Genomic DNA, 23,565 nt, shown 5'->3' on the forward strand with positions numbered 1-23,565 from the left:
TTCACCTGCTTTTCCTTCAGGCTCAGCTGTCATCACTTCCCCAGGGACACCTTCCCAACCTCTCAAGGGCTGCACTTTTCAGTTACAATTTTTTTACTAATTGACGTAATAATCTGATTAAACACGAGTCTTCATGTAGAATGTAATTTCCCATGGAGGCAGGGACCACATTTCTTCACTATCACAGCCCTAGTGCTTGGCTCTAAATACCTGCCCTCAGGACTTCCCTGGCGGTCCAGTGGTTAGGACTCGGCGCTCTCACTGCCGGGACCCCAGGTTCGATACCTGGTTGGGGCACTAAGATCCCATAAACCGAGTGGCAAGGCCAAAACAAAAACAAAAGCAAAAACCTGCCCTCGCCTCCATATGGCAGGTGTTGGCCATCAAGCAATCTTCAGTCAGAGAATATGCAGGGTCCTGGGATAGACCAGAGCTTTGTAATTATACCCAGGAGTTCCATTCATTTGTTCATTCATTCATTCATGATGACAAATGTAGGATTAAGTGCCATTTTGAGCTGTTAAATTCTGGGCCTAGCTGGAGTCAGCCAGCACAGCAGGCACCGCTGGTAATGATTTGAACATGTCTGAACACTTGGCATGCCTCACTTCCCTTGGCTCAATCAAAATAAACATCTACTGCACGTGAACTAGGTGCCAGACGTGCCCCTTGTCCTTAAGCAGCTTGTGATCGAGGGAGGAAAGACAGACACGAAACAAGTGACTACAAGTTTATGAGTTTTACCAAGGGGCATTCGAGTGTGCCATGGAGACACAGAAGAGGGGGTGCAAGTCTAGTCTAGGGGTTCAGGGGAAAGCTTCCCTGCAGAAGGAATATTTGAGCTGAGGTTGAGGATGAGTAGGAGTCAGAATAGGCCCTAGGGAGCAGTCCAGGTGAAGGCCAAGGTGAACTTCAGATGATAGGGCTATTTAATGGGCAGTAGGGAGCACCTAGTTCAGCCTAATTCTCCTCCTGTCATTTGGGGCTTGGCCCATCCAGCCCTTATCCATCCTCTCAGGGGGCGGATGCTGCACTAAAGGGGAGAGGGAGTGGAGTGGCCTGTGCGTGGGTACCTCTCGGGGCCCCCTTCTCTGACTCAGGTGTCACAGGAGCTGTTGTGAATTCAGCACCACTCTTGTTGGAGCAATATTAAACATCATCACCAAAGGCAGTTTTGACTCATTTCTTTATTAATATAGAAAAGGAGCCCAAGGCAGCTGGACCAGTAGTACAAAGCACCAGGAGTTAATACTATTCTGGTGAAAGGGTTGGCTTTACAAAAGTGAAGGAGTAGGCAGGAGCTGCCCTGGTTCTGGGTCCAGGCCCAGCCTACTGCCCAGAACCTCGGAGCAGCACCTGGAACCAGCCCCTGGGAGAGAGTGACGGGTGGGGGGGGGTCGGGGGCTGATGAGCTGGAGACCAGAAGGACAGGTGGCAGGGATGGAGGGCCAGGCAGTGAGAACCATCCTGTGGCTGATGAGGACAGGCCACTGCCGGCTGGAGGCTCCCCACTGGACCCTGGGCGGAGGCGCACGTGAGCCTCAGCTCCGGGGGCAGGTAGAAAAACCCTGTGGATACTAGAGAGGATGGGGATCCAGACACGGCTCAGGGTTGAAGGGCCTTTCCCTTCTCTCCACCAGGGGCCACCTTTCTCAACACTATGGGTGGGGCTTCAGGGCCCAAGGCACAGAGGGAGGCCCAGAGGCCTCCCAGCGGGAGGAAGAGGGGGCAGGGAGGAAGCACTTGAGTGTTCCCAGCTTAGGCAGCTGGGCCTGAGACACAGGGCAGGCAAACAGCACCCCCGTACAATGAGGCTGGAACGCGGGGCTGGGTTGGGCTTATCCTCAGCCAGGACCAGCCCCATGGCAACGGTGCCCGCCTCAAACCTTGGCAAACAGAGTCTGCCGTGAGCACAGGCTCTCAGCAGACCCGGGTGCCAGCCCTAGCTCTCCTGGAACAGAGCTGTCTCGCCATGGACCAGCCATGCCCTGCCCTGCCCTGGGCCTCCTCTGTTAACGAGGGCTTTGGATACGACCTCTCAGGTCACGGGAGCTGCAGGACCTGCTCTTGGTACTTAAGTGGGAACCAGTCCCAAACAGACTCCGGACAGAACTGGCATGGCCAGGGGGCCGGGGGTGATGGGGCAGGAAGATATTCCTGCACGGAACCTACCCCACACACACTCCAGAGCCAGGAAAGGCCACTGAGAGCCTCTCCTTCACCCAGGGGAGGCGGCCGCCCTCCCTTTGGCACAGGGGGGCGCGGCTTGGTGTGACCCTTCATAGCCACACCTGGGTAACACTCGGCATGGAGAGAATGGGGTGGCACTCTGCAAGCCTTTATGTTCTTCCCTGGGGTGGGGAGCTCAAGGCCACTTGTGGCTTTTGCCTCTAGCCCTTAGCGTAGAGAGGAGTGCTCTCCTTCTGTGGTCCTGCCCTGGGGACAGCCCGAGACTCTGCCTGGCTGGCACATGTTAGTTGGTCAGGAAAGGACAGAGGGGTAAGTAAGGAGACAGGGAGGTGAGAGTGACTCTCTGGCTTTCCCCTCGCCCTCTAGGGAGAGCAGCTCAATCAACCGAGTCGCAGATCTCCTCCACCACTGCGTTGAAGATGTGTGGCTGGTCCGCGTACACGTGGTGTGAGGCGCCTTCGATCTCCTGTGGATGGAGGACCCCACCAGGGGTGGGACAGCCCTTTATTCAAGGCACTGGAAAGCTATTGCACCATTTCTTTTTCCCTTAAGACTGCTTGCCCGTCGCCCATGAGCACTTATTTTACCTAAGACAACAGTCCACCTTTCTCCCCAGATCTTGGCACTTCCCTGTGGGAGTCAGTGAATCCCAATATCCCAGCCTTACTTCTCCTATGGCGCCTGATTTTACCTCTCCTTCCACGCCAGCCCCTCCACCGACCTGCTCATGTCATCCACATGTCCACTAAAGCAGGGCCCATCAGGCACCAGCCTAATTAAGCATACTCATTAGCAAATGAGGGGGGAGGGGGTAAGGAAAAACGGCGGGGGGGTGTCGGAGGAGTGTGGTGGGAAGGCTTCACGGCAGCCTCTACAGTTCCCAGCTCTGCTTTGGGGTGGGAATTACAGGGGGTGGAGGGACAGCGTGGTGCCTGTGCCTGACTACTGGACAAGAATCTGCCTTTCAGCTGAACTGAGCTGCACAGAAGTGAGAAGCCCCTAATTATGATTTTACAGAGAGCCAACCCTTTCAAATCCACTGCCGTAGCTCAACCTGTCCACTCCTCTTTCCCCCTCGACTCTCCCATCACCCTTCGCTGCCCTGACTCAGCTACTCTGGGTCAATCAACACGTGCTGGGATGTTGCAGTGTTTCCACCTCAATCCTGCTCCTCCAGTGGCCAACGTACCATGTCTCGGACGTAGGAATCCGGCCGCTGCAGCTTCACCTTTTTTCCCGTGCTGGTGTCTATCCAGGTGTTGGCCCCATAGATCATGGTGATGGGCATTTCTTTTTGAATCAAGTGAATTCGCTCTAACATGGGTCGCCGGGCCCAGCCGAAGGACTCCATCATGGTTTTGAATGCCGTCTCCCCACTGAAGAAGCAAAACAGGGTGAGGCAATGAATAAACGCCACAGCCTAAAATGTCAATTTGTTGATCTCAGAGGCTGGGGTAGTATCTTTGTCATTCTTTGTGTTCCTCTCAGAGCCCAGCACTGGGCTCATTAAATATTAGGAAGATTAGGAGACAGGACTGAATCTCCAGAGGCTCCTATCACAGATGAGTTGTGAAAACTTGTGAAACTTGTGAAAACCCCATGGCACTGAGAATTATCCAAGAGCCTAATAGGTTACTTACTATTTATTCAACAAATATTTATGTGGCATCTTGGAGCTGAGGGTGGGGACATATGAACATGACAGACGCAGTGCCTGCCCTCCTGGAGCTCACATTTTCCTCATACTTCAGGCATAAATAATGAATTATATGATTAACTTAACTTCAAATTTCTCAAGAATTATGAAAGGGTGGCGGAGTTCTAGGAGAACACAGACTAGGGACTTGGCTTCCTGGGGCTGAAGGAGAGGGTCAAGGGGTTCGCTTGGGGTGGGCTCTGAGGAGCAAGTACTACAGAAGCACAAAGGGTTTGCTGAGGAGAATGGAATGAAATCAGTCTTGTGAGGACCTGGGGGGAGCAGCAGTTTGTGCGACTTGAGAAGCAATGACGGCCAATCTGATCTCCTTTGCTCCCTGGCCATTTCCTTAGGGAGAGCTAACCAAGGCTGTGTCACAAGGGGTCTGCAAGGCTGGGGCAGAAGCCAGCTGTCCAGGTTGCTCTTCTGGGAAGCAGGAGAGGTTGGGGACACTGCCGCCCAGCAGGCTCAGCCTCTTCGGGAATTATATCCCCAGTCTCCTTTGCACCCCTGAGATGAAGGAGAGCCTGGGTTCTGCACAGGCCACCAGAAACAGGGTTCTTCCTTAAGACAGTGCAGCATAGTGCAAAAATCATGGACTCTGGAGTCAGAGTTCAAATCCTGGCTGTAGTTTCTAAGCAAGTCATGTAAACAAGAATACACCTTAATTTTCTCATTTACAAGCTGGGAGGAATTATACCCACTTTATTAGGTCATTGTGAAGAAAATGAAAATATGTACAAAGCCCCTAAATTTAGGTGAAGCAAAGTAGGTACCCCATCCCCCAAATATTATTCTTTGGCCAAATCGTATGTTTTCCAAGGGAATGGTAAGAGTTACCACGAGCTCATGAGGGTTACAACTCAGAAAGACTCAGGGGCTTATAAAATTGAGTGATGGGGTTTGGGGGGAGGGGCTGGTTACCACTGATGTCATCTCTGCTTCTTTTAGGACCTGAATGAGGTGTGTGATTATATACTCTGTGGCTTAGATTGGGAGGCCATTCATTATACGGAACTAGGTCTGGGGCTGGGGAATGCTCTGAGGAAAGGGCTAGGGGTGGGCCTGCAGGGCCTCAGAGGGTATGAGACTGGCGCTGAGCCCAGTGGGGGCTGAGAGGAGTCGAGAGCAGGAAGCAGGGGGCTCCCTGATTGGACTGTTGAGCTGAGTTTCTATACTGCTGCTTAAGCAGGGCCCTTCAATCAGCTGGGCTCCTGAGGAATGTTGGATGGACAGTTCCCACGCTGCCTGAAAGCTGTCTGGGTTTGACGCTAATGCTCAGACAGTACTGCTGGAATGCAAAACCCCAGTTGCTTCACAGCTTTGGGCTGAACAGTCCTGAAATGAGGCAGGGCAGTGCTGCTGCTCCCAATGACCTTGGCTCCCCTGAGATGCTTCCCAGTAGCGTGGGGTGAGGCCCCCTCAGAGGTGGTGCCTCATGGTATCAGCCACTCACATGGCATTGCCCGAGGGGAAGACTACCTCCCTATCTCTGCCCTGGCTGGCAGTTGTCAAGACTGTAAATCAGCAGGCTTGTGGGGCCTATGTCTGAGTTGTCATAGATATAAAATTCTAGAGATTCTGTGGATATCCCCAAATCCCCCAAAGAGAGGGAAGGCATTCGTATCCCAACAGTAAGTATTTCAAGGTGCACATAATTAGATTTTTAAATGCATAACCTTTCCATCAGCAGTTCTATTTGTAGGAATGTAGTCTAGAGATACAGTCACATGTGTGCAAAGGAAGATATATAAGGAGGTTCCCTGAAGCAATGTCACATGATATCTCAGACCTAAAATAACAAGAAGATTCAGGAATTACAGGTCTGGGACAGGAGAAGACTTTCTTTTTTTTTTTTCTTTATAAATATACCATGTTCAGAGAAGGAAGAAGAACTACAATCCTGTAGCCTGTGGAACAAAAACCACATTCACAGAAAGATAGACAAGATGAAAAGGCAGAGGGCTATGTACCAGATGAAGTAACAAGATAAAACCCCAGAAAAACAAGTAAATGAAGTGGAGATAGGCAACCTTCCAGAAAAATAATTCAGAATAATGATAGTGAAGATGATCCAGGACCTTGGAAAAAGAATGGAGGCAAAGATCGAGAAGATGCAAGAGATGTTTAACAAAGACCTAGAAGAACTAAAGAGCAAACAAACAGAGCTGAACAATACAATAACTGAAATGAGAACTACACTAGAAGGAATCAATAGCAGAATAACTGAGGCAGAAGGACGGATAAGTGACCTGGAAGACAGAATGGTGGAATTCACCGCTGTGGAACAGACTAAAGAAAAAAGAATGAAAAGAAATGAAGACAGCCTAAGAGACCTCTGGGACAACATTAAACGCAACAACATTCGCATTATAGGGGTCCCAGAAGGAGAAGAGAGAGAGAAAGGACCAGAGAAAATATTTGCAGAGATTATAGTCGAAAACTTCCCTAACATGGGAAAGGAAATAGCCACCCAAGTCCAAGAAGTGCAGCGAGTCCCACACAGGATAAACCCAACGAGAAACACACTTAGACACATAGTAATCAAATTGGCAAAAATTAAAGACAAAGAAAAATTATTGAAAGCAGCAAGGGAAAAACGACAAATAACATACAAGGGAACTCCCATAAGGTTAACAGCTGATTTCTCAGCAGAAACTCTACAAGCCAGAAGGGAGTGGCAATGATATACTTAAAGTGATGAAAGGGAAGAACCTACAACCAAGATTACTCTACCCAGCAAGGATCTCATTCAGATTCGATGGAGAAATCAAAAGCTTTACAGACAAGCAAAAGCTAGGAGAATTCAGCACCACCAAACCAGCTCTACAACAAATGCTAAAGGAACTTCTCTAAGTGGGAAACACAAGAGAAGAAAAGGACCTACAAAAACAAACCCAAAACAATTAAGAAAATGGTCATAGGAACATACATATCGATAATTACCTTAAATGTGAATGGATTAAATGCTCCAACCAAAAGACACAGGCTTGCTGAATGGATACAAAAACAAGACCCATATATATGCTGTCTACAAGAGACCCACTTCAGACCTAGGGACACATTCAGACTGAAAGTGAGGGGATGGAAAAAGATATTCCATGCAAATGGAAATCAAAAGAAAGCTGGAGTAGCAATACTCATATCAGATAAAATAGACTTTAAAATAAAGAATGTTACAAGAGACAAGGAAGGATACTACATAATGATCATGGGATCAATCCAAGAAGAAGATACAACAATTATAAATATATATGCACCCAACATAGGAGCACCTCAATACATAAGGCAACTGCTAACAGCTGTAAAAGAGGAAATCAACAGTAACACAATAATAGTGGGGGACTTTAACACCTCACTTAACACCAATGGACAGATCATCCAAAATGAAAATAAATAAGGAAACAGAAGCTTTAAATGACACAATAGACCAGATAGATTTAATTGATATTTATAGGACATTCCGTCCAAAAACAGCAGATTACACTTTCTTCTCAAGTGCACACGGAACATTCTCCAGGACAGATCACATCTTGGGTCACAAATCAAGCCTCAGTAAATTTAAGAAAATTGAAATCATATCAAGCATCTTTTCTGACCACAACGCTATGAGATTAGAAATGAATTACAGGGGAAAAAACGTAAAAAACACAAACACATGGAGGCTAAACACTATATTACTAAATAACCAAGAGGTCACTGAAGAGATCAAAGAGGAAATCAAAAAATACCTAGAGACAAATGACAATGAAAACACGACGATCCAAAACCTATGGGATGCAGCAAAAGCAGTTCTAAGAGGGAAGTTTATAGCCATACAAGCCTACCTCAAGAAACAAGAAAAATCTCAAATAATCTAACCTTACACCTAAAGGAACTAGAGGAAGAAGAACAAACAAAACCCAAAGTTAGCAGAAGGAAAGAAATCATAAAGATCAGAGTAGAAATAAATGAAATAGAAACAAAGAAAACAATAGCAAAGATCAATAAAACTAAAAGCTGGTTCTTTGAGAAGATAAACAAAATTGATAAACCATTAGCAAGACTCATCAAGAAAAAGAGGGAGAGGACTCAAATCAATAAAATTAGAAATGAAAAAGGAGAAGTTACAACAGACACCACAGAAATACAAAGCTTCCTAAGAGACTATTACAAGCAACTCTATGCCAATAAAATGGACAACCTGGAAGAAATGGACAAATTCTTAGAAAGGTATAACCTTCCAAGACTGAACCAGGAAGAAATAGAAAATATGAACAGACCAATCATAAGTAATGAAATTGAAACTGATTAAAAATCTTCCAACAAACAAAAGTCCAGGGAGATCGATCTAAGATGGCGACTGTGGAACCGGAAACCACCCCTACTCCTAATCCCCCACCTACAGAAGAAGAGAAAACAGAATCTAATCAGGAGGTTGCTAACCCAGAACACTATATTAAACATCCTTTACAGAACAGATGGGCACTCTGGTTTTTTAAAAATGATAAAAGCAAAACTTGGCAAGCAAACCTTTGGCTGATCTCTAAGTTTGATACTGTTGAAGACTTTTAGGCTCTGTACAACCATATCCAGTTGTCTAGTAATTTAATGCCTGGCTGTGACTACTCACTTTTTAAGGATGGTATTGAGCCTACGTGGGAAGATGAGAAAAACAAACGAGGAGAACGATGGCTAATTACATTGAACAAACAGCAGAGACGAAGTGACCTCAATCGCTTTTGGCTAGAGACACTGCTGTGCCTTATTGGAGAATCTTTTTATGACTACAGTGATGATGTATGTGGAGCTGTGGTTAATGTTAGAGCTAAAGGTGATAAAATAGCAATATGGACTACTGAATGTGAAAACAGAGAAGCTGTTACACATATAGGGAGGGTATACAAGGCAAGGTTAGGACCTCCTCCAAAGATAGTGATTGGTTATCAGTCCCATGCAGACACAGCTACTAAGAGCAGCTCCACCACTAAAAATAGGTTTGTTGTTTAAGAAGACACCTTCTGAGTATTCTCATAGGAGACTGCGTCAAGCAATCGAGATTTGGGAGCTGAACCAAACCTCTTCAAAAGCAGAGCGGACTGCGTTTAAATTTGATTTCCATCTAAATGTTGCTAAGATATAAGAGAAGTCTCATTCGCCTTTGTCTTGTATTTCTGTGTTCATATTTTTTTTTTTTAAATTTTGGCTAGAGTGTCCACTATCCCAATCAAAGAATTACAGTACACATTGTCCCCAGAATCCATAAATGTGTTCCTGGCCCACTCTGTAATAGCTTAAAAGAATTAACGATTACAAACACATTTGACCCATCTAAAATATTAAAGAAAAGAATTTGCATTTCTATACCTTACAAGAGAACGATTCTGTTTATGTTCCATTGTATGCAGGAGCATATTTTGCTGGTTTGAAAGAGTATGATGCATACAGTTTTCTAACAATTTTCTTTGTTTCTTTTTACAGCATAGTCTGTGCTGTACTCTTGCTGATGGCTGCTAGATTTTAATTTATTTGTTTCCCTACTTGATAACATTAGTGATTCTGATTTCAGTTTTTCATTTGTTTTGCTTTTGTTTTTTTCCTCATGTGACATTGGTGAAGGATCCAGGAATATGACACAACGGTGGAATAAACATTAATTTTGTGCAAAAAAAAAAAAAAAAAAAGTCCAGGACCAGATGGCTTCACGGGTGAATTCTATCAAACATTTAGAGACGAGCTAACACCCATCCTTCTCAAACTCTTCCAAAAAATTGCAGAGGAAGGAACACTCCCAAACTCATTCTGTGAGGCCACCATCACCCTGATACCAAAACCAGACAAAGACACTACAAAAAAAGAAAATTACAGACCAATATCACTGATGAATATGGATGCAAAAATCCTCAACAAAATACTAGCAAACAGAATCCAACAACACATTAAAAGGATCATACACCATGATCAAGTGGGATTTATCCCAGGGATGCAAGGATTCTTCAATATATGCAAATCCATCAATGTGATACACCATATTAACAAATTGAAGAATAAAAACCATATGATCATCTCAATAAGATGCAGAAAAAGCTTTTGACAAAATTCAACACCCATTTATGATAAAAACTCTACAGAAAGTGGGCATAGAGGGAAACTACCTCAACATAATAAAGGCCATATATGACAAACCCACAGCAAACATCATTCTCAATGGTGAAAAACTGAAAGCATTTCCTCTAAGATCAGGAACGAGACAAGGATGTCCACTCTCACCGCTATCATTCAACATAGTTTTGGAAGTCCTAGCCACGGCAATCAGAGAAGAAAAAGAAATAAAAGGAATACAAATTGGAAAAGAAGAAGTAAAACTGTCACTGTTTGCAGATTGCATGATACTATACATAGAGAATCCTAAAGATGCCACCAGAAAACTACTAGAGCTAATCAATGAATTTGGTAAAGTTGCAGGATACAAAATTAATGCATGGAAATCTCTTGCATTCCTATACACTAATGATGAAAAATCTGAAAGAGAAATTAAGGAAACACTTCCATTTACCACTGCAACAAAAAGAATAAAATACCTAGGAATAAACCTTCCTAGGGAGACAAAAGACCTGTATGCAGAAAACTATAAGACACTGATGAAAGAAATTAAAGATGATACCAACAGATGTAGAGGTATACCATGTTCTTGGATTGGAAGAATCAATACTGTGAAAATGACTATACTACCCAAAGCAATCTACAGATTCAATGCAATCCCCATCAAATTACCAATGGCATTTTTTATGGAACTAGAACAAAAAAAATCTTAAAATATGTATGGAGACACAAAAGACCCCGAATAGCCAAAGCAGTCTTGAGGGAAAAAAATGGCGCTGGAGGAATCAGACTCCTTGACTTCAGACTATACTACAAAGCTACAGTAATCAAGACAATATGGTACTGGCACAAAAACAGAAACATAGATCAATGGAACAAGATAGAAAGCCCAGAGGTAAACCCACGCACCTGTGGTCAACTAATCTATGACAAAGGAGAAAAGGATATACAATGGAGAAAAGACAGTCTCTTCAACAAGTGGTGCTGGGAAAACTGGACAGCTACATGTAAAAGAATGAAATTAGAACACTCCCTAACACCATACACAAAAACTCAAAATGGATTAGAGACCTAAATGTAAGACCGGACACTATAAAACTCTTAGAGGAAAACATAGGAAGAACACTCCTTGACATAAATCACAGCAAGATCTTTTTTGATCCACCTCCTAGAGTAATGGAAATAAAAACAAAAATAAACAAATGGGACCTAATGAAACTTAAAAGCTTTTGCACAGCAAAGGAAACCATAAACAAGACAAAAAGACAACCCTCAGAATGGGAGAAAGTATTTGCAAATGAATCAATGGACAAAGGATTAATCTCCAAAATATATAAACAGCTCATGTGCTCAATATTAAAAAAACAACCCAATCCAAAAATGGGCAGAAGACCTAGATAGACATTTCTCCAAAGAAGACATACAGATGGCCAAGAAGCACATGAAAAGCTGCTCAACATCACTAATTATTAGAGAAATGCAAATCAAAACTACAATGAGGTATCACCTCACACCAGTTAGAATGGGCTTCATCAGAAAATCTACAAACAACAAATGCTGGAGAGGGTGTGGAGAAAAGGGAACCCTCTTGCACTGTTGGTGGGAATGTAAACTGATACAGCCACTATGGAGAACAGTATGGAGGTTCCTTAAAAAACTAAAAATAGAATTACCATATGATCCAGCAATCCCACTGCTGGGCATATACCCAGAGAAAACCACAATTCAAAAAGACACATGCACCCCAATGTTCATTGCAGCACTATTTACAATAGCCAGGTCATGGAAGCAACCTAAATGCCCATCAACAGACGAATGGATAAAGAAGATGTGGTACATATATACAATGGAATATTACTCAGCCATAAAAAGGAACGAAATGGGGTCATTTGTTGAGACGTGGATCTTGAGACTGTCATACAGAGTGAAGTGAGTCAGAAAGAGAAAAACAAATATCGTATATTAATGCATATATGTGGAACCTAGAAAAATGGTACAGAAGAACCGGTTTGCAGGGCAGAAATTGAGACACAGATGTAGAGAACAAACTTATGGACACCAAGGGGGGGAAAGCAGCAGGGGGGTGGGGATGGTGGTGTGCTGAATTGGGAGATTGGGACTGACATGTATACGCTGATGTGTATAAAATGGATGACTAATAAGAACCTGCTGTATAAAAAAATAAATAAAATTTAAAAAAAAATACCATGTTCATATCACTTTTTCAGTTAAAAAATAAAAAGATCGGGGGCTTCCCTGGTGGCGCAGTGGTTGAGAATCTGCCTGCCAATGCAGGGGACACGGGTTCGAGCCCTGGTCTGGGAAGATCCCACATGCCGCGGAGCAGCTGGGCCAGTGAGCCACAATTACTGAGCCTGTGCATCTGGAGCCTATGCTCCACAACAAGAGAGGCCGCGATAGTGAGAGGCCTGCGCACCGCGATGAAGAGTGGCCCCCGCTTGCCCCAACTAGAGAAAGCCCTCGCACAGAAACGAAGACCCAACACAGCCATAAATAAATAAATTAAAAAAAAAAAAAAAAGATCTTTGCAAATGTTTTCCAGACTTTTTGCCTATCAGGCTAACTGCCTATCTCCAGGGAAGGGTAAGGGTCCTCCTCTAGAGACGGGCGGCATGTTTAATTAATCTATTATCTTCTCCATCCCTTTGTGCCTATGCCTGGGAAAGTCTCTGGAAACCACCAAGCCTGCTAATGCCTATGTTACCCTAACTGAATGAGAGCTCTGTGGAAGAAGAAATACAGCACAGAATGATCCTGGGACAGTTCTGGAGTTTTCCAGCAGCTGGAGTTTTAGCTGCCAACCCATTGACCTTGAGCTGACTCTGGAAGCTGCCCTCACCTGGGATTCTGGGCATTGCAGTGGTAGATATACTCTGATATAGTATCATCGTCAAAGAAGTCTGCAAACTTGCGCTTGAAGTCTGGTCGGAATCGCTGTACCAGGCTGGGCCCTGGGAGGGGACAGAACGTGGAGAGGCCGATTTGAATAGGGAGGAAAGACTCCTGCCTTTGTATGTGTTAACAACTTTAACCAAACATTATTTCTCCTAAGGGTTTGTTTGCTTTGTACACTTAATGTTATAGTGGCAGACAGAGCATGCAAGTCTTTTGGGAAGCTCCAGGTGACTACAAATGAGAGTCAGTTAGTTGCCAAAGAATTTAGACAGTCTAATGTCACTGAGGAACCAGAATTATCTGCAGCTCAATGAAGTCCCAAGATCTTTCTCTCCAAGGATTACAAGCCCCACAGGAGTCCATGGTTGAGATGCTTTGCTTTTACAGTCTGAGCTATGTTCTCTTTCTCCCCGAGACCCTTTATGGCCATTTAATGTTCTGAAGGTAGTGGATGAAACCAGACCACCTCCCAAGAGCCCTCTCACATTCAGGCCTGTAATAGAATACGAGTGAAGAGGTAAACCTAATGCTGGCATCTCAGACTCGGGGCACAGTTTTAGAGCAATCTGTTCCCTTCACCTTTCTTTAAATAGTACATACACAAGCAGTAGGGCACTTGAAACACACTGTAAAAATTGGGCCTAATGAATGATCAGCTTCTGGCCTCTCTCTCCCGGTCTGCTCTCTCTGTGTGAGAAGCAAGGGGTGAGAGGGAGGCAAAGCCGGGATCCCCTGGGCCCTGGTCCTCCTGCATGGCTGCCAGCCAACCTCCCCAACCATAATAGCTCTGATGCCCACGCATGGACCTGGCCAGAGGCAAGTCCAGCAATGGGGAGAGTGGTTAGAGCAGGGCTTCTCCCTGTAAAAGGATTACAGAAGGTCTGCTGGAGTGCACAGTGCTGGGTGCCCTAAGAAGGTCAGCCCTCTGTGCATTTAGTATCCTTTGGCACCTGTGTCTCTTGCTTTCCTTCCTTTCTCCCCAAACTCCTACCTTCTGCTCAAGTGCTCATTTTTCTCTTTTATCCAGAGCCATTCTGTTTCTCTTGAAGGGCCTAGAGAGATAACTCTTATTCAGCCATTAGCAATTAATTCATAATAATTGGCTATTGAACATTACTGTGTATATATAAGCCATCAGTGCAAAATAGATGGCCACCAATCTTTTCCATAAAGGGAATCTGCTTTTCTCTTTATCAGAGTAAAAGGCTCCCCAGATAGGGAGGGTGCTAGCAGTGTGAGGTCAGAAGGCCGGGCCATACTGATCCCATTCACTCTGGCTGGCTCCCCCCGCCTTCCCTCCCTTCACTCACAGGGTTTGCTGACAGCTACTAAGTGGTGAAGACGTGGTGTCTGTCTGGGGCAGGAGCTTGCCTGCCACTGTGGGCTAGGCTGGAGGCTCTGGTCCTGACCTCTCCTGGCAACAGGTGCTGGGTGAGCTGCAGGGATGGGATCCAGCAGTGGTGACCACGCTGAAACACCAACAGGCTGCCATAAACGTGGAGCACAGAAACTCAGCAGAGGAAGAGTCACCTCACGGCCCCTTTCTCTCTCTCTGGGGCACAGAGTAGCAGTTCTGCTCCATCTGGCTCTCGCATGGAAAAGCTTTTTCCATGCAGATGGAGGAAAAAAAGAACCTTCTGAAACTGCAGACAAAGACATCTGGTCCAGATTAACAGCTTTAAATAACAATGTTAGGCCTATTCCCACTTTTCATGAACAAGAGGGGATGCTGAGAGTCCAGGTGCAGTGGGGCTTCTAGAATGGGACAGCCGTGGTTTGAGGAGACAGTTTTCCATCTACAGGCTACTCACCCCAGGGTCCAGCTACTCGAAGAACAGCCAGTGGATTGGAACGCCCTAGGACAGAGGCCACAGCCTTGACCCAGGTCGGGGGTGCACGGATCTGACTGGGGTCAGTTGGTCGGAGGGGAAAGCCCCATGGGTCCACCAGGATGAGGTGTTTAACTCTAAAGGAGGAAAAAGGAGGAGTCAAGTTGTCTTTGCTTGAAGGTATCACAGCCCTTAAATCACCCAGGAAGAGAACTATTGGAAACAAATACCGGAAGTTTCCCAGCAAGGCGAGGAGTCGTCGTGATGGAGATGGGTGGCTCTTCCTTACCTGTCAGGGTACTTGATTGAATAGGAAGTGGCCAGAAATCCTCCCAGACTGTGCCCCAGGAGGATCATACTGGGGATCCCCATGGTCTCCCGCCACGTCTCTATCGAGGTCACAAACTCGTCCTCGGCCCCCTCTGGGTCCCTCGGGAACGCTGGCCTAGAGCTTCGCCCGAAGCCGAGCAGATCGAAGGTGTGCAGAGTGCGGCGGGCGCTCAGTGAATCCATGTTGAGGATCCAGAGGCCCACGCCGCCCCCAAAGCCATGCACCATCACCAGGGGGGTGCGGTCCCTGAGCTCAGGGCTCACTGTCACCGTCCAGATCTTGTTCTGGTTTGGGAGGGACACGTATCGGGCCAGGAACTTGTTCTGGAGGCCTGGGGAGAGGGGTCCAGGGCAGAGCGATCAGACTGTGTGCTGACAGCGTCATCCTTTTGCCTGGACTCCCACTCTTCAGCTCTCTCTCATCCCCAAACCCTTCCTGACCTCCCTCGCCTTTCCTTTCACAACTCTCTGACCATACATCCTAAGAGTTCAACTCCAAGTACAATTTGTAGACCATCTAGTCTATAGGTATTAAGAGGGGCCATCTTATTCCTTGAGGCTGTTTGGGTCCCTTAGGGTCCACGGTGGCAGTGACCCCACTGACCCCACAGAGCTTCAGCATTTATCAGTCTTGTACCTGTATGCGCTTGGGGCTTGACCCATGGACAGGAGTGTCCTCACTGAGGGTATCTGGGAGGGTTGAGCCAGGTCCCTCTTCGGGACAGACCAAGGTGGGCAATGCTTGCTCTGCTGGTGTAAAGGCAGTCACATGACAGAGCTGCCGAGGGGAAGTCACCTGGATCCCAGACAGCTTGAAAGGCTTGAAAACTGTGGCTCTTCTGTGGTTGTACTTAACCCAGCCCATAAGAGAGAGGGTAGCCATGGCTGGGGCAGTGGCTACAGGGCGGGGAAGATCATATGAGGAATATGGGGAGATGTGGCCCAAGGATCTTGTTTGGTAACTGGATGGCGGGGTCGGGGGGGCGCTAATTGGGCAGAACACAAGGAATAGTAATATTAGACAATACAGGACTGCTGGTCCTTGGGTAGGAAGATGGTAAATCTAAGAAGTGCTTGTGTGTTTGATGAGAAAGGGAGAGATGGCAAAAGAAAAGAATAGGAGAAGGAAGAAGTAAAGGAGAGAATGTGTACATTTATACATGCTGTATGTTAATAGCTGGTACAGGGTTTGAGGTGAAGTTGTGGGATGTGACAGAAACCAGCATGATGGACAGGGAGGGAGATGTCAAGGAACCACTATCATGGAATGTGTGTCCTCTGGGCAAATCTTTTCCCTCGAGTCACAGACATCCCTTCCTCCCACCCCAAGCATTGTCAATCAGGAATCAGTGGGCTCAGTGTGCCAGTCCCCGGGAAGATCCTGTATCCTGGGCCTCCCGAGGGAGGTGGGACGAGTGTCCCTTCTACTTACACTGGAGGATCCTGGCTTCCACATTCTTCAGCTGAGACATGGAAGTGGGGCGCCAAGTGGGCAGCCAGCTGCTCAGCCAGCCTTGAGGCCTGGGACAGGGAGACACGGAGAAACTCACTGGCAAAGCTGGAAACACTGATGCTCTCAGGCTTGCTGGCAGTTAGTTACAAAAGAGTTATCAGGGTGCAGGGTGTTTCCAGGCTTGGGAAACCTGCCCCTATGGCAGTCAGCAATTCCCTGGTTGCCTGATAGACTGTTACTCTTCTCTGATAAATGGTTATTAACAACAACGTGCCCTTTGTTTCAACAGATACTCAGAATACCATGTGCACGACACTTCACAGTTTACAAAGCCCTTTCACATTTTTTTATCTCATTTGAGCTTTACAACTCTCCTTTGTTACTGGTTATTATAATGTTCAAGGAGGTTACAAGGGGAAAAAAAGCCAACTTTTAACTAATGTTTCAGTTCTCCTTTGCCATCCCTAGGACTGTATGTTCCTTTAGAGTAGGGCAAATTCCCATGCCACCTGCCCTCCTGGCAGGGCACCAGGGTTCGTGTGTGCCCTCTTCCAAGCCCCTGAAAGTACAGAGCACTGTGTCAGTGCCCAGTTGGGCTCTCAGGCAATCAATCAGTCCAGCCTTGAATGACATGATGGGATAGGCAGGGAGAAGGATGAGGGAGACCTGGGTTCAAGTCCTGCTGTGATTCCCTGACAGGACAAACGTTGCCCTTGGCCTTGTTTCCAGATTATAAAATGAGTAGAAAGCTCACGCATGTCATCACCTCCAATGGCATGCAGTAAAACAGATAAGATAACCTATCTTGCTTTCTACTTTATACCCAGGGGACTTTAAGTCATCGCAGGGTAGAGGTTGAAAGTAGCAGTTGTTGTGGAATAATTTTTTAAAACCCTGGATCTAGGGACTTCCCTGGTGGCACAGTAGTTTAGAATCCGCCTGCCAATGCAGGGGACACGGGATCGAGCCCTGGTCCAGGAAGATCCCACATGCCGCGGAGCAACTAAGCCCGTGCGCCACAGCTACTGGGCCTGCACTCTAGAGCCCGCGAGCCACAACTACTGAGCCCACGTGCCACAACTACGGAAGCCTGCGCACCTAGAACCCGGGCTCTGCAACAAGAGAAGCCACTGCAATGAGAAGCCCGCGCACCACAACGAAGAGTAGCCCCTGCTCGCCGCAACTAGAGAAAGGCCACGTGCAGCAATGAAGACCAATGCAGCCAAAAATAAATAAATAATAAACAAACAAAACCAAAAATAACATGCTTAAAAAAAAAAAAAAACACCCTGGATCTAAGTCACAGTAATATCATTTACAAGCAGAATGGTGTTGGCCTGTTAAATAACCTGTCTTTGAGCATCTAGATATGGAAGGGACCTCACAAGGCGCCTGGGACGAAACAGATGCTCACCGAATGAGCTTTTATTATTCCTTTTCCATCCCATATGGTATTTCTCTTTTCTTGAACTCTGTCTGGATGAAGTGGATTTCGGGATCCACACCACCAGTTACAGAAAGGGCCTGTAAACATCAGAACAGTCAAGCAGGGGCATTCTGTGGGGGAGCGAGGGGAACTATTATCAACCCCCCCTTGGCACACATTGGGCATCTTGCTACATCATTTGAAGTGCAGAATTTTAGATTAGAATAGTTCCTTAGAAATCTAGTCCAGCCTCTTTATTTTACAGATGAGCAAAATGATGCCCAAAGAGGTTATACAGCTAGTTAGAAAAAGAAGCAGAACTAGAACCTAGATCTCAAATCCAGGTTTCGCCTTATTTTTTCAAGGCCACACACGAATACTCACATTATACAAGCACAGTTCCACACTTGTCTGTTTTCTGAAAGGAGGTGTGACCTAAAGCCAGAGACTGAAGTTCTAATCCTGGGATTGCCACTCACCAGCAATGTGTCTTTGGACACATTATTTAGCCTTCTCTGTCAGTTTCCTCATTTTTAAAGGGAGATAATAATAGTATCTACCTCATAGGGTTGTTATAAAGATCAAATGAATTAATGCACAGAGTAATGCCTAGCACAAGATAAACTCCCAATAAATGTTCTTTTCCCCAGCTAAATCATAAGCTATCTATATTCCCAGTGTTTTGCAAGTAGCAAATCTCAGTGACTGAGGTTTGAAAGAAATACTGAGGTTGCAGCTGAAACTGGTCCATCAATGGCTTTAGCCAGATGAGAGCTGTCACTCTCAGTCAATCCAGTCCTACGAAGACTCAGAACCCTTCGAATATTCCTCTGGAATTCCTTATAGGCTTGAAGCACTGGCACCAAGACCACAGAATGTTGCCAGTCTTAAGAGACAAACTTTCCCTCCGCCCCACGGAGACTGTGACAAGTTAGGGCATGTCATCTGGACCCCACATTGCCTTATATCTGCCCAAAGCAGCACTCAGGAGAAATGTTGTTCTAAGGAACAGCATCAAGGGCTACTCTGCAGATTCTCTTCAGGGAGAGCTTTTCCTCTCTTCTTCACCAAAAATGCTACTGGTAAAGCGCTGGAAATAGTCCCTGGCACACTATCTGCTCAATACCACTGGGGAGATGAGGGCTGGGCTGGGGAATTGAGGCAAGAAGCAGAGCAGCCGCTTAGCCACGAACTTAGCCTGGCTGGGGTGGTCTCTTCCCTTTAGGGTGCCTTTATCCTGATGGTGGGTGAGGCAGAAGGGGTTCTGTGCTGGGCAAGAAGACTGTTCTAAACCGCTGTGATCTTGAGGTCTCCTAACTTCTTTGGGCCCTGGATTCTTCACCTGTAAAAAGGAACTGAACTACCTGAATCTCTGCCAGCTCTAATATTCTATTTCTCTAAGTCATTGTAGCTATTGTAAATCTCCTCTTGGAAGCATCATTTTGGAAAACACCACTCTCCTGGGCAGTTCCTTCAAGCCCAGGAAGCTATTATTGTCATAACGTTAATTAGTTTTGCAAGCAGCTCTGAAAAGGGGGGAACAAGGGGGAGCACGGGATCCAGGAAAGGCCCATTTTTGGTGAACACGCCCCCCCGCACCCCCCCCCCCGCACCCCGCTTGGCTGGAAGCTGAGTCATTCTCCAAGCAACTTTTCCTTGCTCCTATCAGACTGTGAACTGCTTGTCACACCACCTACAGGCGGCACCCCCAACTTGATGTCCTTGAGACGGTGTTAACAAATTCCCAAAGCTCTAATTCTGAAACCGCAGCATTAAGGATATTGTTATTATGATTAAAAACTATCAACAAGGATTGCCAGCGACTAAGCGCCTCGGTTGGCGAGAGCGAGTGAAACTTGCAAGCCTATTTAACCCAGACCAATCCCAGCGCAGTGGAGCCCTCTCTCCGCTTGCCACGCCTTACCCGTGCAGGGCTGGGCTAAGCGAGGCTCTTCCCACATCCCTGCCTCCCGTCCTGGAGCAAATCCAGACGAGCAGACCTGGCTGTTACCCCCGCACCCGCGTCCACACGCTTGCTTTGGGGGGTCTGAGACATCACCACTAAATCTAATCCCAGGGTACATAGACTAGAGGGGAGCAAGGAATGAACGCGAACACTAAAGTGGAAAGTCAGAACCGCTGGGCTGTAGAAAGCGTTCTCTTCCATCGCTCCCCTGAACGCAACCCCCAGCCCTCCCCTGAAGCCGACCTGAAAAAGGAAAGTCTGGAAGGTGTCTAAAACTGTTCCTCAGCCACAGACAGTCCCAGGTTCATGGCCCAGAGATAGAGATAGAGAAAGAGACAGGATTAACTCACTGCTGCTCCAGATCATCAGCCATAGTAAACAAGCCCTGCCGGGTCGAGCTGAGCCAGCCCATCCCTCCGCCTGACGCCAGCACCAGCTGACCCAGAATAGGGTAGGAGAGCAAAGTGGGGCGTGGCCAGCGCCGCGAACGGGGAGGAGGGGCCTCAGGACGCGGGCTGGGGCTCTGAACCCAGCCGGCTGGGACAGCCGGGACACATGAGATGTCTCTGAGAGCGTCACAAAATAGGACAGTAGTCCTGGTCACACATTTGGGGACAGTGAGGGAGATAAGTAGTACTGAAACTACCGAGTCCCTCACAGGAGCTCCATCAAACCTCTACTCTCTGATAATTAAAAAGTGACTTAACTACCCCTGCACGCTCCCACACACCCATTGGGCTTCCCTATTGTAGCCACCCCATCCCCTCAAGTCCACCCCTTAGTGTTCCTTCTAATCAGATGCTCAAGATGTTTGTGGAGACACTACCAACCGTTTAACGCTCCTACAAAGGGTCTGAGAGCCTGTGGCCCAAGTAGACTACCAAATTTCCCAAATAAAAACCAGGACGCCTAGTTAAAGTTGAATTGCAGATAAACAGCAAATACTTTTTTGGAGTAAGCATGTCCCATGCAATGTTTAGGACATAAATGGGCATCCTGTACTTTATCTGGCCACCCTAAACCTAAGCCACACATGCCAAGATGAGCATTCCTCTGCTCTGGGGTTGTCTTTGGCCCCAGCCTGGTTCCCAGAGACAAGGTGGCTCAACCCCAGGTCTCCGTCAGTTTGGGGTCCCTGCCTCCACTTCCCCAGGGGGGAGCAGTTGAAGGACTAGCCTACAGGGGTGAGTCCGCTTTAGGTAGCTGGGATGGGGGCTGGAGAGAGAGAGAGGTCCTGATTGGCTTGCTCAGCAGAGGAGTCAGATCGTAAAGCTGACTCCAGAACTTACCTGAACTGGTAAACAGGGCCTGATGTCCCTGGAGGGGTCATCCTCTTGATTACGTTAAAACCAGACTAGAGATAGTGGATGGTGGGTGGGAGAGTGCTGGTCGTAGGGGTTTGTCAAGGTGGTTTTTTTTTTTAGCCTTCCTGCAGGACTCAGGAGATTCTGAGATTTCTTCTTTCTTGTAACACAGTGTTAAACTGGTCTGATTAGCATTACAAGGGATTGAAGTTTAAGAGAATAGACATTTATAGACTTTAGGGGTCTAGGAATTTGTAAGATGTGGGGCAAAGTAGTACAAATAACAGAGGACCTGTCTCTCATTCATTCTTACAACAAAGCAGAGTGGTCCTAAACTTAAGGGTGCATTACAATCATCTGGCTGGCTTGTTAAAAATTCAGGTTTCCAAATCCCTACCCGCTGAGATTCTAATTCATTTGGTTTGGTTTGATGCTAAAAGCTGCAATTATAGGAAGCACTTCAGATGCTGAAGTTCAATGAATTCTGGGTGCAGGTCAATTTTGGTTTTACCATTTCTCTACTGCATGCTTGTGGGTAAATTATTTAGCATCTCTTTAATTTTCTTCTTCTGTCTTGTGTCTTGTAAGAATTAACCAAGATAATTCAAATAAACATTTAGTACATTTGTTTATGCTAAAAAGTTACCATATTATTATTATATACATACCTATTCAAAGCCAAGCATTATGTTAGGCACTAAGAACACCATTATCAAAAGTAAAGAAACACAGGGAATTCCCTGGCAGTCCAGTGGTTAGGACTCTGAGCTTTCACTGCAGACTCAATCTGCAGGGTTCAATCCCTGGTCGGGAAACTAAGATCCCACAGGCCGCGCAGCGTGGCCAAAAAAAAAAAAAAGTAAAGAAACAGGCTGCTCTAGTGGTAAACATAGGCTTTCTATCTTTTGCCACCCTAGGCTATTTGTCCCTTTGCAGAGTTGGCAACTTTGTTCTGGGAGCTCAGCTCAAACCTCCCCTCTTCTGAGGCCTTTGCTGTGACAACAGGGTCTAAAAGAGATGCCCAGTCACTCTATCACATTATTCTATTTTATTAAATTATCGTGCATATTTGTGGACTCATTTATTATCATTTTCCCTCCACTAGAGCCCAAGTTTCCTGGAGGACCTTGTCTGTCTTGTTCTCCGCTTTGCTGCCAGCCCCTAGGACAGAGTGTGGCACAGAGTACACAGTCGGTCCTTACTGGAGAAAGAAATGGATGAAAAGTCTAGTGAGGAGGTATATGTATAAACAAGTACCTAAAAAACAATGTGCTAAGTGTTATGGAAAGGGAATGTTGCCTGTCATTCCGGTAAACAAAGAACGTGACCTGCCATTCCAGTAAACAACGAATGTTGCCCGCCATCAAGCCATCAGCCAGTGTGGTCTCCCCCTGCACACTCCCACCCCATGGTGCGCCCTGAGGGGAAGTCAGGATGGAGAGAAACAGGAAACATTCTGTGCTCTGGATACTGGCCCTAGGTAGTTAAGATGCATATCTAAGGAATAATTTCAGTGAGCCCCAGATGTTTGCATCTTCCCCATACATAGTAAAGCACTAAAATTAACTTGAGATGTCTGTTTTTTTGTGATAAGCAGTCATATTTCCATGTTCGACTATGTTTTTGTTTTTGTTTTTTTTAAAGCAAAAACTGTATATCCTGGCTCCTCTTCGGAGCAGTTCCTCAGAGCTATCTGAGAGGCTGTCTCTCAGGCTACAGTCCTCAGTAAGGTCCCCAAATAAAACTTAACTCTCAACTTTTAGTTTGTGCATTTTTCTCTGATCATCAGTGTCAAGGGCTTTTGGAAGCTATACCATATAGGAAATTCCAGGCTACATCACTCCGAGACAGGGCAACACAATCTCCCACTTTTCTGAAAACCTGTAAGATGTAGAACTTTTGGGGGCAAGGATGACCTGGCTGGAACTGGTATTAGATCTCCCTAGACCTCATCTCTTGTGGCAGTGCACAGAAGCATTTGTATTTTGTTTCTGTGTGCCAACCCAGCTCTACAGTAGAGGTTGGAGAGAAGTAGGAAACTTGAACATATAGAAAATGCCTTTTATAACCAAAGTTAATAGATCCCTTAAGGCGTCCCTGTTACTGAACTGAACTTGTGTCTGCTCACCACACAGCAAAGCTAATTTACTGACACTGGGTTGTGGTGAAGGAAAGTATAGTAGTTATTGCAGGGCCAAGCCAGGAGTACAGGTGGCTTGTGCTCAAAAGACCCGAAATCTCCGATGGCTTCCAGGAGAGGGTTATTATTTTTTCTTTTTTTAAAAAAATTATTTATTTATGAAAAAATTTTTAATCAAAGTTTTTTATTGAAGTATAGTTGATTTACAATGCTGTGTTAATTTCTGCTGTACAG

The 23,565-nt window shown here is 46.1% G+C and overlaps 1 protein-coding gene, 1 long non-coding RNA gene and 1 pseudogene across 2 annotated transcripts in view; 2 read left to right on the forward strand and 1 right to left on the reverse strand.

Annotated features, from left to right (window-relative positions):
* The window catches only part of LOC137767235 (uncharacterized), a 105,392-nt gene extending 102,413 nt beyond the window's left edge, over positions 1-2,979 (forward strand). The window contains exon 4 of the long non-coding RNA XR_011074490.1: positions 2,557-2,979. This is a non-coding gene — a long non-coding RNA (uncharacterized lncRNA). The remainder of the gene's footprint in view (positions 1-2,556) is intronic.
* Positions 1,169-20,319, reverse strand: ABHD4 (abhydrolase domain containing 4, N-acyl phospholipase B). Its single transcript, XM_068547923.1, has 7 exons — positions 20,238-20,319; positions 16,475-16,563; positions 15,002-15,374; positions 14,695-14,849; positions 12,828-12,939; positions 3,380-3,566; positions 1,169-2,656 (listed from the first exon to the last, which is right to left on the reverse strand). Exons 1-7 carry the CDS (start codon positions 20,297-20,299, stop codon positions 2,567-2,569), a joined length of 1,068 nt encoding a protein of 355 aa, XP_068404024.1. The 5' UTR covers positions 20,300-20,319; the 3' UTR covers positions 1,169-2,566.
* On the forward strand, positions 8,118-9,354 carry LOC137767228 (eukaryotic translation initiation factor 4E pseudogene; annotated as a pseudogene).
* Positions 20,320-23,565: the final 3,246 nt, after the last annotated feature.

This window comes from Eschrichtius robustus, chromosome 1 (assembly GCF_028021215.1).
Source record: "Eschrichtius robustus isolate mEscRob2 chromosome 1, mEscRob2.pri, whole genome shotgun sequence".
NCBI classification, from domain to species: Eukaryota; Metazoa; Chordata; class Mammalia; order Artiodactyla; family Eschrichtiidae; genus Eschrichtius; species Eschrichtius robustus.